The sequence below is a fragment of the Bos indicus x Bos taurus genome, chromosome 12 (assembly GCF_003369695.1).
Source record: "Bos indicus x Bos taurus breed Angus x Brahman F1 hybrid chromosome 12, Bos_hybrid_MaternalHap_v2.0, whole genome shotgun sequence".
NCBI lineage: Eukaryota > Metazoa > Chordata > Mammalia > Artiodactyla > Bovidae > Bos > Bos indicus x Bos taurus.
In genome coordinates this window covers 70,824,786-70,838,424 of record NC_040087.1, presented here as the reverse complement: position 1 = coordinate 70,838,424, position 13,639 = coordinate 70,824,786, and the positions used below count along the sequence as shown (strand labels likewise).

General features: G+C 44.3%; 1 protein-coding gene across 3 annotated transcripts in view; it reads right to left on the bottom strand.

Moving 5' to 3' along the window:
• The window catches only part of LOC113902485 (multidrug resistance-associated protein 4-like), a 157,691-nt gene that overhangs the window by 95,061 nt on the left and 48,991 nt on the right, over positions 1–13,639 (bottom strand). For all 3 annotated transcript variants that reach the window (XM_027557822.1, XM_027557823.1, XM_027557821.1), the window contains exons 12-14: positions 9,540–9,631; positions 9,232–9,318; positions 2,911–3,007 (exon numbers count right to left, since the gene is read on the bottom strand). In XM_027557822.1, coding sequence (XP_027413623.1) covers positions 2,911–3,007; positions 9,232–9,318; positions 9,540–9,631 — 276 coding nt within the window. The remainder of the gene's footprint in view (positions 1–2,910; positions 3,008–9,231; positions 9,319–9,539; positions 9,632–13,639) is intronic.

The following is a 13,639-nucleotide window of genomic DNA, read 5'->3' as shown; positions in this document are numbered from 1 at the left end:
GAAATGCAGGGAAGCATCTGAGTACCATCTGATACTGGAGAACTAGAAAATGATGCAGAATGTATTGTGTCTTGTTCCACTTGGGAGGCAAAATTCACATACCTCTTTAATGAAATCACCATTCACCACATCAAATCTGTAATATGCACAATTAAATGACTGGTAGTACAAAGACAGCAATTTCACTCAGCAGTCAAGCGCTGACAATTCCAAGGGACAGGAGGGCAGCCATCCCCTCTCTGCTGTGAGAGAGGGACCCGACAAACAGTGAAGATGGTCCCCAGCTCATCCAGGAGTGCTCAGGTCAGATCAGATCAGATCAGTTGCTCAGTTGTGTCCGACTCTTTGCGACCCCATGAATCACAGCACACCAGGCCTCCCTGTCCATCACCAACTCCCAGAGTTCACTCAGACTCACGTCCATCGAGTCAGTGATGCCATCCAGCCATCTCATCCTCTGTCGTCCCCTTCTCCTCCTGCCCCCAATCCCTCCCAGCATCAGAGTCTTTTCCAATGAGTCAACTCTTCGCATGAGGTGGCCAAAGTACTGGAGTTTCAGCTTTAGCATCATTCCTTCCAAAGAAATCCCAGGGCTGATCTCCTTCAGAATGGACAGGTTGGATCTCCTTGCAGTCCAGGAGTGCTCACCAGTGGACAAATAGTTGTTTTATTAGTACTAAAACTGGGGGGTAGTGTCCTCAAAGGAAGCAATAAGGGGGCCCCAAAACATCTAGGGACAGGCTAAATAGGTTATACTCCTTCCCATTGGTCCTATGCTTATAACACTGTCAACACTGGGTTTATGCACTAGAATCGCCCCCTCTGCACATGAAATCAACTGCTCTCAACCTTGCAAACCTTAGCCCCTTCTAGAGGAGTGGCAAAAGAGTTGACACATGGAACTGCTTCCAGAGAGGCAGGGGTTCTGTATTTTAATAATCTTTCTTGGAGCAGAGATTCATTTCAAAAGTCAGGGATCTGACCAAGGGTCTGTGGAACACTCAGGGATTAACAACAAAGGTGCTGAGACCTAGAAGTAAAAAAGCCAAGGAGTGAAACATCAAACGACCACTAAGTCTGAACACTTCTCACTAATCTCCACCCCACTCTCAACCATGCTAGGAGCTGTGGGTTGGATGGTGCTCCCTCCTCAAAAGGATATGTTCAGACATGACACCTGTGAATGTGACCTTATTTGGAAGCAGGGTCTCTGCAGATGTAATCAAGTTAAGATGAGCTCACACTGGAGCAGAGTGACCTTACATCCAATATGACTGATGTTCTTATGAGAAGAGACCCAGACTGACACAGGGACAATGGCCATGTGACATCAGAGGCAGAGACCACAGTGCTGCAGCTGGAAGACAAGGAACACCAAGCAAGGCCCGTGAACACCAGAGGCTGGAAGGAAGGATTGTCCCCTGGAGCCTTCAGGGAGAGCACGGCCCTGCCAGCACCTGGATTTGGGATCTGTAGCCTCCAGAACAGGGAGACGATAAACTTCTGCTGTTAAAAGTCACTCAGTCTGCAGTACTAGGTTACAGTAGTTCTAAAAACTGATACTCTAGCCTGAGCCCACAGTTCTGTCTTCTCAGCTTTACTAAGATTACTAACTGCTTCTTCTGTTGCCCCTCCAGTGACCATCGGAGGAATCTCTTAACTCCCACATCAGAACATATCCCTCTTCTGCTCTGGACCGTGCAAGGCTTCCATCCTACTTCTGGTCCCGGCCCCCTGCCTGGAGACCAGCTCCCTTTCGCTTCTCAGCTCACTCTCATCAGACACACTGGTCTTCCTGTTGTTCCTCCAACCTGCCAGGTCACTCCTTCCTGAGGACCCCCTGCCTCAGACCCCCTCCCCCAGGTGACTGCATGGTCCCCCTACCTTCATGTTACTCAGACCCCATGAGGCATCAGCTCCTCAGGGAGGCAGCCAGGATGTCAGCCCACCCACCTCTTTCTCTGTCACATCCTCCCCATAAGCCTTGTGAAGGTAGGGCCTTGTCCTCCTGCTGCACAGACTCCCACACGTATCGGGAACATAGAGACCTGGGCAGGGAGACCAGCAACTGGAGACACCAGCAGAGTGGGCGTCTCTGATCTGGGCCCAAGCTCGCTTCTTGTGTTAATGGTAGATGCTCGTGAAGCAAACTAGGTATAATAATCACCTAGATACAAACAAGTATTAGTATCTCTAATTTCTAAGTAATACACTTTGACTTAAGTCATGGAAGAAGAAAATAAAAAATTCTAAATAAATATTACACTTAACAGATTTCATTAGAAGAGTAATGATTCAGTAACCTAGGGTTTATGTGGCTTAGAGTGTGAAAGAAAGTGAAAGTCGTTCAGTCGTGTCTGACTCTTTGCGACCCCATGGACTATACAGTCCGTGAAATTCTCCAGGCCAAAGTACTAGAGTGAGTAGCCTTTCCCTTCTCCAGGGGACCTTCCCAACCCAGGGATCAAACCCAGGTCTCCTACATTGCAGGAGGATTCCTTACCAACTGAGCCACAAGGGAAGCCCTAGAGTATAGGCTTAGTGGAGTAGTGATATTTCCAGGCTTTCCAGGTGGTGCTAGTGGTAAAGAACCTGCCTGCCAGTGAGACAGTGTTCGATGATAAGAGACTAAGTTTCAGTTCCTGGGTCGGGAAAATCCCCTGGAGGAGGGCATGGCAACCTCTTCCAGTATTCGCGCCAGGGAAATCCCATGAACAGAAGAGCCAGGTGGACTACAGGTCTTTGGATTCATCCTTCAAGGCATGAACAGCAGCTGTGAGAAGAAGAGGGCATAAAACTCAGGGAGAAGAGGGTGTTTACCATGAATGCAAGGAGAGTGACTTGTAATGATGTCTGTCCTTGGACACACCTGAGTGCTAGCAATTCCACAGACTTCTATAAACTACTTACATCTCTCATTATCAGAATCTGACTTGCATCTTTTAGGTACTGCAGCTGATGAGTCACTAAGATTGTGATCTTCTCCTTCAAGGCCTGACGAATACACCTACAAATGTAAAAAGAACAGTATGCAAAAGCACGTTAATGGGGGTGCTTCAAACTGGAAACTTATATTTTGAAAAGAATAAGACAAAGACCACACAGCAGTCAAAGATCTGCAGTTTAAATACCTAATCGATAATAAATATTAAGTAAACATAAATCAATTAATCCGACTAGGATCTTAAATTTATCAGCAGGAAATTTGAACCTAATTCTGCTTAAAAAATTCTAAAAAGCAGTCCACTGAAGGAGGCACAAACAGCTACGGTTTTTTAATAAAACTCAGCTTAACAATTATATACATGTTTCATAAAGAAAAACAATTGAGTAATACTGAGATTCCGAATTCTACTGAACTAAAACACTATTCTATTGCTATATAGGAATGGGAGGAGAGGGATCTATGTCATATAAAAATGTGTACATTCTTAGCTTTCTAGGTGATTATAATTAATGATGTAAATATTAACAACAACAACAACAACAACAAAAAAACTAATAGATTCTAGGTAATCTTTGTCACAGTGCATTTGCTAGACACTTGTTCCCAAAGAATGTTAGATAAAAAATGAATGCCAGCATGGCCTCCATTAGTCTCTGCAATATTCCAGAGGAATATTCCATCCAGGAAGCAAGTCTTCTTCCATTAGGACTGAATACTTTCCAAACATGAACATAAAAGAACAGAATCCAAATGGCCTGAATCACAGTGGAAATCACCCAAGGTCTCAGAGCACGTGCCAGTTCTCTATAGTCAAGATCCCCCTCACTACTCAACCTTAAATTTTTTTCACAGGGGAAAAAAAAAAAAACAACTTCCTCCTACATTTTAAATGCAGACCCCTAGGAACTCAGCCCAGTTTAACCCCAAAGTGTCCACAACAACCCCTTTAGGGAAGCAAGTGCCCAGGTCCGGGCCCACGTGATCACAGGCAGGTCTGAGTGCCCCAGCCCCTCACAGAGAAAATCTCAGGAACCTGGGCCAGAGCTCAGCCTGTGAGTGAGTCAGATGGAGAGTCTGGAGGCAGCAGACTGCAGCTCAGTCCCTCTCAGGAGCCTGACGACATCAGACAAGAGACTAAACCTCAGTTTCTTCATCTCAGAACTTCAATGACAACATCATCCACACGTTCTGAGAAATCAAACCACCCAACACACTCAGTAAACATCAGCCCCCTTCTCTGCTCTTCCCTAACCAAAAGTGGCCCCGTGCTTTGGACTCGGTACAGAAGAATCCTAAGGGGACATTCTGGACACTGGGTCTATGATCAGAATCAGGACCCCAGGACTCAGACACACAAACCATTGCTTCATTAAGTCCAAAAGGATTCATTTTTACTCTTTAACATGTGTTAGTTCAGCATTCATACTAAGTTTCTTGACTAACACTTTTTTTCAGATACTGTACTAAAGCATTTATATAGAATTTTTCTCCTTAATTCATAATTACCTGCCAACAGTCTCAGATGATTTATTAATTGTTAGAAGATTGGACTTGTTAATCAAATCCAATGGGCTGTTATGTCCAAGATGGAGCAACACAAAAGTTTTAAAATGTTTTCTAAACAGTCCATCCAGATGAGGTAACATAATTATAATGAAGTGATCAATTGATGGCTTTATATTTTTTCCTAAAAAAATGCTTTTATCTAAATCATTAGGAAGATACACTATTTTCCAAGTTTTTAGATTAAAAATTTCCAAGTCATGACATAGAAATTCCTGAGTCAGCAACCAGTTGTTTAGCTGTTATTCCGATATAAAGACTGTGTTAATCCTATAACCCCACATATAATCATATATAAGGGCTGGCCCCTGATAGTTGATAAAAAATCTGCCTGCAATGAGGGAGACCTTGGTTTGATCCCTGGGTTGGGAAGATCCCTTGAAGAAGGGAAAGGCTACCCACGCCAGTATTCTGGCCTGAAGAATTCCTACAGTCCATGGGGTCACAAACTGTTGGACACGACTGAGCAACTTTCACTTTTCACTTTAAGAGAGGACACATCCCATGGTGGAGGGGACACAAATGAAACAGACAGAGGCCCCATCTCCATTCATTCAATCAACAGAGGTTTGTTGAGGAGCCAGGCACTGTCTTAGGTGCTGAGGATACGCTGAAGTCAAGATAGAAGACAACACTCTGCACCATGCACAGGGGACACACTGAAAATGCACTATTGGGCCGTGATGTGTGCTCTAAAGAAAAAGCAAGGGGGGCTGCTGTCTTAGATGGGAAGACATTAAGATAGTGGCATTAAGTACATTCACATAGTTGTGTAGCCATCACCACCATCCATCTCCACGACTCTTTCATCAACTCAATACTCAGCACATTTTACATATGGGCAGGTCCCACCAAAGACTAGCGACCCCTGCTTAATGGACGTGGAATCCCAGCTCCTCGTATCCAGAGCTCAGAGCTCCTCACACATCTCCCTCTCACACGCTGGACTCTGCTGAAGTCTCTTCACTTTGATATTCTGGACCTGCTGTAAATAAGTCCCCTCAAATTCACTTGACACTTTAACCATCAGTACTGTAGAATTCAGTGACAGAGACTTTTAAAAGGTAACCATTACCCTTAATTATACTGGACCTAATTTAATCTGACTGGTGTGCTTAGATGAAGAGGAGACTAAGACATAAGGACATGGACACAGGCATGTAAATCAGTGAAGTTAGAACACATCCCTCTCACCATGCACAAAAATAAACTCAAAATGGATTAAAGACTTAATCACAAGATGTGACACTATAAAACTCCAGAAGAGATTAGAGGTAAACTTTCTCTGACAAAATTATACCAATGTTTTCTTAGGTCAGTCTCCTAAGGCAATAGAAATAAAAGTAAAAATATACAAATGGGGGCCTCCCTGGTGGCACACTGGTAAAGAACCCATGTGCCAATGCAGGGGACATGGTTTCGATCCCTGGTCCAGGAGGGTCCCACATGCCACAGAGCAACTAAGTCCATGCACCACAACTACTGGGCCTGTGCTCTGGGGCCCAGGAGCCTCAGCTACTGAGCCCACACATCCTAGAGCCGGTGTTCTGCTCAAGAGGAGCCACTGAAATGAGAAGCCCACGCACTGCAACTAGAGAGAAACCCCTGCTCATCACAACAGAGAGAAACCCCCACCAACAAAGAGCCAGCACAGCCATAAACAAATAATTATTTTTAATTAAAAAAAGTAAACAAATGGGATGTAATCAAACTTACAAGCTTTTCACAGCAAAGGAAACCATAAACACAATGAAGAGACAACTTACAAAATGGGAGAAAATACTACAAATGATGTGACCAACAGGAGCTTAATTTCTAAAATATACAAAAGTTCATACAACTTAACAGCAACAACAACAACAAAATCTAATCAAAAAATGGGCAAAGGAACCAAATGGACATTTAGCCAAAGGACACATACAGATGGCGAATAGGCACATGAAAAGAAGCTCACCATTTTGAATTATTATAAGAATGCAAATCAAAACTGCAATGAGGTATCACCTCATGCCAATCAGAATGGTCATTATTAAAATAACAGTGGCTGAGGGAGAGTGGGGTAAAAGGAACTCTCCTACACTGCTGGTGGGAATATCAGTTGTCGCAGGCATTATGGAAAACACTATGGAGGTTCCTCAGAAAACTAAAAACAGAATTACCTTATAATCCAGTAATCCCACTCCTGGGCATACATATGGAGGAAACTATAAATCAAAAAGATACATGCACCCCTATGTTCATAGCAAAACTATTCACAACAACCAAAACATGGAAATAACCTAAATGTCCATAGACAAATGAATGGATAAAGAAGATATGATACATATAGACAATGTAACACCACTCAGTCATAAAATAAAAAGAAAGAAAGAATACCATTTGCAGAAATGTGGATGGACCTAGACTTTATCATACTAAGTGAAGTAAGTCAGAAAGAGAAAGACAAGTATCATATATCACTTATATGTGGAATGTAAAATAAGGCAAAAATGAACCTATCTACAAAACAGAAACAGACTCACAGACATAGTGAACAGACGTGGGGTTGCATGGGTGGAGGGGGTGTTGGGGAGGGATGGACTAGGAATTTGGGGTTAGCAGATGCAAACTGTTACGTGTATAATGGACAAGGTCCTACAGTATAGTGCAGCGAACTATATTCAATATCCTGAGATAAACCAGAATGAAAGAGTATTAAAAAGAATGTATATATGTGTATAACTGAGCCACTTTGCTGTACAAAGAAATTAACATAATATCAACTATATCTCAATAGAAACTTTAAAACAAAGGGACAAAGACATGGGGGCACTCGAGGACAGAGGGGAGATCGCCTGAGGACACCACGCGGTGGCCGCTGCCAGTGAGCAAGGACAGCGTGCTCAGCAGAGACCAAAGCTGCCTGCATGCTGAACTCCCAGCCTCGAGAACCGTGAGAGAATCAATTTCTATTCTTCAAGCACCCCCATCTGTGACAACTTGCTATAGACTGAATGTTTTTTGTCCTCAAAATTAATGCATTAAAAGCTATTCCCACTGTGTTGGTATTAGGAGGTGGGGCCATCGGGAGGATTAGGTCATGAGGGTGGAACCTGCATATATGGATTGGTGTACTGATAGGAACTACATGACTCCCTCACCCTTCAACCACGTGAGGACACAGGAATCAGACCCTCACCAGACGCTGAATCTCTCAGCACCCTGACCTTGGACTTTCTCAGCCTCCAGAACCAAGAGAGATAAACTTCCATTCTTTCTAAGCCGCCCAGGCTCTGGTCTCCTGTGAGAGCAGCCTGGACGGACACAGCCCCAGAAAATTGACACAAGACAGCAAGAATTTCCAAACAGCTTCTCTCTGCCAAACACCCCACCTCCTCCAGGGAGGACGTGCCTGCTGTCCTCCTCACAGCCCTGCTTCCTCCTCCCTCCACACCTGAGCTTCTACCCTTCCTTCAGCAAAGAACTGGGTCCTCTTCTCAGCCTCCACACACCTGCCCAGCCTGCAGGGCCCCAGGGCACTGCCCGCCCAGCTCCAGGCACAAGGAGCTTTCCAACTTCAGTGAAAGCCTCCAGCTGACACTTCCACTTGTTATTTCCTACCTTGTATGGAAACTCTCTAAACCTTGACTCAGCTGACCTTTCCCCAGGCATCTGTCTTAACAAGCACCACATAGAGACAGGTTCCTCAGAGGCAGGAATAACAGCTGGGCATCCTAGTCTCCCTTGTTCGGCCCAGTGTGGTCCTTCCTCTCTCCTGGCTCACTGTCCTCCTTGTAAACTGAGAGGTTTTGTGCAGTAACATCTGTAAGGGCATCGATCTCAGTGCACACAGTAGGGTGTTAATAAGTACAGCTGGAAGGCTCGTTGGCTTTAACAAGGTGAACAATTGCAAGAGAACTAACTGTGGGGTAGATGTGGAGGCTGCTTCAGAAAGAGCAAATTCATGAGGCTTTCAAAGAGGTCAGTCTAGACTCCACCAGAGGCCTCGGTCAGCATGTGTTAGGACAGAGAGGCATCAGAGCTGTCCACTTTCAGGAGTTCTGTGGCCAAGAAAGAGCCACTGACAACAAATTGCAGAACAAAGTGAGAGTCAGGACTTCAACCAAGATACCGAGTTTCAAATTCAAGGTAACCCTACACGAGGGTCTAAGAATTAATTCTAGTAAGGATCCATGAAGCAATGTTAAACACCTGAGTCATACTCAGATGTGAAATAAATCATTTGTAAATTCTAGACTTTGTTAAGTATTTCCAAACCAATGGATTAATAAACCAACAGTCTTTCCATGGAAGCCCTATGTTGGTACTGAAAACTTCACTTCTAATGTTTCTTCAACACATGATGGAGGAAAAGGATTGGCATTCAGTTATTAGGTTCCCAAGGCCTACTCTTTGATTTAAAATTTTTACATTATTCTTATCCCTAGGGTTTGGATCCATTACCTGCAAGTCATGGGGCAATCAGCCATCTATCCCTCACTCCCTAAAGCACCGACCCCACTCTCCTCCACACACTCAAAGCATCTGCTGTATTTTCCTGTCCTGACCTCATCATGATGCAAAACATCTCTATGATGGATCTTGTGTGGAGGGAAGGGAGGGGAGGGTGGAACACCAAGGCAGAGCAAGCTGAGACTCCTAAAGCACAAAGGCTTTCCTGAGCTCCCTTCTCTACAGCGTTCTTGGAAAGCAGAAATGATAGAAAACAGAAGCAAACTCACTGTTCGAACAAGTGCCTGCTGACTCCTGCATCCACTGCGCTGAGTGGATCGTCCAGGAGGTAAACGTCTGCATCCTGATACACGGCTCTAGGAAACAGAGACACGTCAGGAGACGACACTTCACACTCCCTGTGTCTCGTCTCTGAATCATGATGGCATCCAACAACTCCATGTTCATTCCAAGAGCCCAAGGGAAAGACCAAGACCCTGCTTCACACAGGCCCACCCGGTGAGCGGGGTCTGCATGCTCATGTCCACTAGGAGCCACGGAGGAGGAGGGGCAGGATGGCAACTGAAACCCCACTTACCTGGCGAGGCTGACCCGGGCTTTCTCTCCTTCACTCAGCGGGGTTCCTCCATCTCCTCTCACAATTACATTTTCCTTCAAATTCTGCAAATCCTGCATGGAGATAGAAAAGGAAAAAAGAAAAAGACTTAAAACGTGCTCTCCTCCTGCCATCCTAACATTTTAGCATCATTTCTTCATACAAGTATTTAATCAACAGCAATGGGCTTATTTCATAGTGACTAAACTGTAACTTGTGCTTTTATGTATAATCCAAGGAACCCATCCCAGTCCAGAGACTGTAAGGATGACCTTTTATTTTTTCTCCTCAAAAACACACAAAAAATTTCATGACCTTTTATTTTTTCTCCTCAAAAACACACAAAAAATTTCATTCTTAGAAGTGGATTGTGAGAAAAACCTCTTTCCCTCTCTTCAGTTCACTCCTGATTCAAAGGTTTTGAATCATTTCAATTTAATGACCTTTAAGTCAACTTTCATACACACACACACACACAGACACACACACACACAGACACACACACACACAGACACACACACACACACACATATATATATAAAACTATTATTAGAGACCCTTTTTTCTGCTATTCCTACAAAATCTGAGAAGGCAATGGCACCCCACTCCAGTACTCTTGCCTAGAAAACCCCATGGATGGAGGAGCCTGGTAGGCTGCAGTCCATGGGGTCGTGAAGAGTCAGACACGACTGAGCAACTTGACTTTGAAACTGTAACCAGGAAAATTTAAAAAACGTCTTAGGGCTTTTCATTTGTTTTCATTCTGTATTTTTTCGAAGCATTTATGCATTTGACCACTTTAACAGGTATTTATTGAGGACTGACTACACACCAGGCATTGTTCTGGGCACAATGAATTCAGCCACGAGGAAACAGAGCCCTAGAATTTCTTTCCATGGTGGGAGATGATGATATGGAAAATTAACCCGAGCACAAGAACTGAGGACAAGAAGGAAAAGCAAAACAGCTCAGGGGGATGGAGAGTGAAGGAGGAAGTGAGTCCACACCGGGGTGTGAGGGCTCTGCTCAGAGGAGCTGTGAGCAGATCTGGGGAAGCGGAGGGGCTCAGGCAGACCTGGAGAGGCTGTTCCACACAGGGTGCAGGGGCCACAGGCAGATTCACAAGGGGTTCAGGACAAGCAAGGAGGCCAGGAAAGCAGATCAGAGTAAGAATGAGGGGAGTGAGGGCAGAGACAGAGCAGGAGGAGCCTAGGGGCACTCCAATAAGAGGAGGGGGGGAGGGGAGGACTGACATTGTCTGAGGTTTACAAGGAAACTCCTGTGGTTTGCAGAAACCAGGAAGTAAGTGGGGAAGGATGAAGGCAGATACAAGTGAGGACATTACTGGAATAAGCTAGAAAACAGTGGGAATGGAGAGACAGGGTCACACTGCAGAGATATTTGGAAGGCAGAGTCTGTAAGACCTACTGACAGGATGGGTGTTGGCTCTAAGAGAAGAGGACTGTGGTGTTTGGGTTGAAGAAGGGGAAAGACAGGGTCTCCATTTACTGACTTGGGGAAGATGGCAGATGCAGGTTTAGGAGGCTTTTCTTGTGGACAAGCTGAGATGACCTCTTGGTGATGCCACTGAGTGCCACCAGTGCAGCTGGACATGCAGGTGTGAAGGTCTGTGCCAGCGACACAGGTGTGAGAGCTGGTGGCCCAGGCTGGTGAAGGCACAGGACTTATTGTATCTTAAATTATCACTTTTGCTGATCTTGGTCTCTGCTTCCCACTTTCAGAGAAGGGATAACACCTGACCAATGTCTTCACAGTAATACTTAAGGCAAGTCGAGTTTGATAGATGAGGTCCGTACAAGAAATGGGACCAGAAAGAGTAGGCTGGGCAGGAAAACCAAAAGGAAGGAAACAGTGTGCTTGAAGTACACCAAGCAGATCAGCTGGACTAAGTAGATGCTTGTCTGTGAAAGCAGGAAAAACTCAAAGTTAAGAAGGATATGAAGCTTTGACTTGAGGATCTGGGAATCTACCATAAGTTATATTTGAATGCTATTTAAGAAGTAAATAGACAAATCAGTCTATTTTCCCCAGAGCATCTGGGGAAATTAAAAAAAAAAAAAATGACAACAATATCCCCCAAATGACAAGATAAAAATCAGGTTTCAGTTCAGTTAGTCAGTTCAGTCGCTCAGTCGTGTTCAACTCTTGGCGACCCCAAGAATCGCAGCACGCCAGGCCTCCCTGTCCATCACCAACTCCCAGAGTTCACTCAGACTCACACCCATTGAGTCAGTGATGCCATCCAGCCATCTCATCCTCCGTCATCCCCTTCTCCTCCTGCCCCCAATCCCTCCCAGCATCAGAGTCTTTTCCAATGAGTCAACTCTTTGCATGAGGTGGCCAAAGTACTGGAGTTTCAGCTTTAGCATCATTGCTTCCAAAGAAATCCAAGAGCTGATCTCCTTCAGAATGGACTGGTTGGATCTCCTTGTAGTCCAAGGGACTCTCAAGAGTCTTCTCCAACACCACAGTTCAAAAGCATCAATTCTTCGGTGCTCAGCTTTCTTCATAGTCCAACTCTCACATCCATACATGATCACTGGAAAAACCATAGCCTTGACTAGATGGACCTTTGTTGGCAAAGTAATGTCTCTGCTTTTCAACATGCTATCTAGGTTGGTTATAACTTTTCTTCCAAGGAGTAAGTGTCTTTTAATTTCATGGCTGCAATCACCATCCGAAGTGATTTTGGAGTACAAAAAAATAAAGTCTGACACTGTTTCCACTGTTTCCCCATCTATTTCCCATGAAGTGATGGGACCAGATGCCATGATCTTCGTTTTCTGAATGTTTAGCTTTAAGTCAACTTTTTCACTTTCCACTTTCAGTTTCATCAAGAGGCTTTTTAGTTCCTCTTCACTTTCTGTCACAAGGGTGGTGTCATCTGCATATCTGAGGTTATTGATATTTCTCCCGGCAATCTTGACCCAGCTTGTGCTTCTTCCAGCCCAGCGTTTCTCATGATGTACTCTGCACATAAGTTAAATAAGCAGGGTGACAATATACAGCCTTGACGTACTCCTTTTCCTATTTGGAACCAGTCTGTTGTTCCATGTCCAGTTCTAACTGTTGCTTCCTGACCTGCATATAGGTTTCTCAAGAGGCAGGTCAGGTGGTCTGGTATTCCCATCTCTTTCAGAATTTTTTTTAAATTTTATTTTATTTTTAAACTTTACATAATTGTATTAGTTTTGCCAAATATCAAAATGAATCCGCCACAGGTATACATGTGTTCCCCATCCTGAACCCTCCTCCCTCCTCCCTCCCCATACCATCCCTCTGGGTCGTCCCAGTGCACTAGCCCCAAGCATCCAGTATCGTGCATCGAACCTGGACTGGCATCTCGTTTCATACATGATATTTTACATGTTTCAATGCCATTCTCCCAAATCTTCCCACCCTCTCCCTCTCCCACAGAGTCCATAAGACTGTTCTATACATCAGTGTCTCTTTTGCTGTCTCGTACACAGGGTTATTGTTACCATCTTTCTAAATTCCATATATATGCGTTAGTATACTGTATTGGTGTTTATTTTCCACAGTTTATTGTGATCCACACAGTCAAAGGCTTTGGCATAGTCAATAAAGAAGAAATAGATGTTTTTCTGGAACTCTCTTGCTTTAGCCATGATCCAGCAGATGTTGGCAGTTCCTTTTCTAAAACCAGCTTGAACATCTGGAAGTTCATGGTTCACATATTGCTGAAGCCTAGCTTGGAGAATTTTGAGAATTACTTTACTAGTGTGTGAGATGAGTGCAATTGTGCAGTAGTTTGAGCATTCTTTAGCATTGCCTTTATTTGGGATTGGAATGAAAACTGAACTTTTCCAATCCTGTGGCCACTGCTGAGTTTTCCAAATTTGCTGGCATATTGAGTGCAGCACTTTCACAGCATCATCTTTCAGGATTTGAAATAGCTCAAATGGAATTCCATCACCTCCACTAGCTTTGTTCATAGTGATGCTTTCTAAGGCCCACTTGACTTCACATTCCAGGATGTCTGGCTCTAGGTGAGTGATCACACCATCATGATTACCTTGGTCGTGAAGATCTTTTTGTAC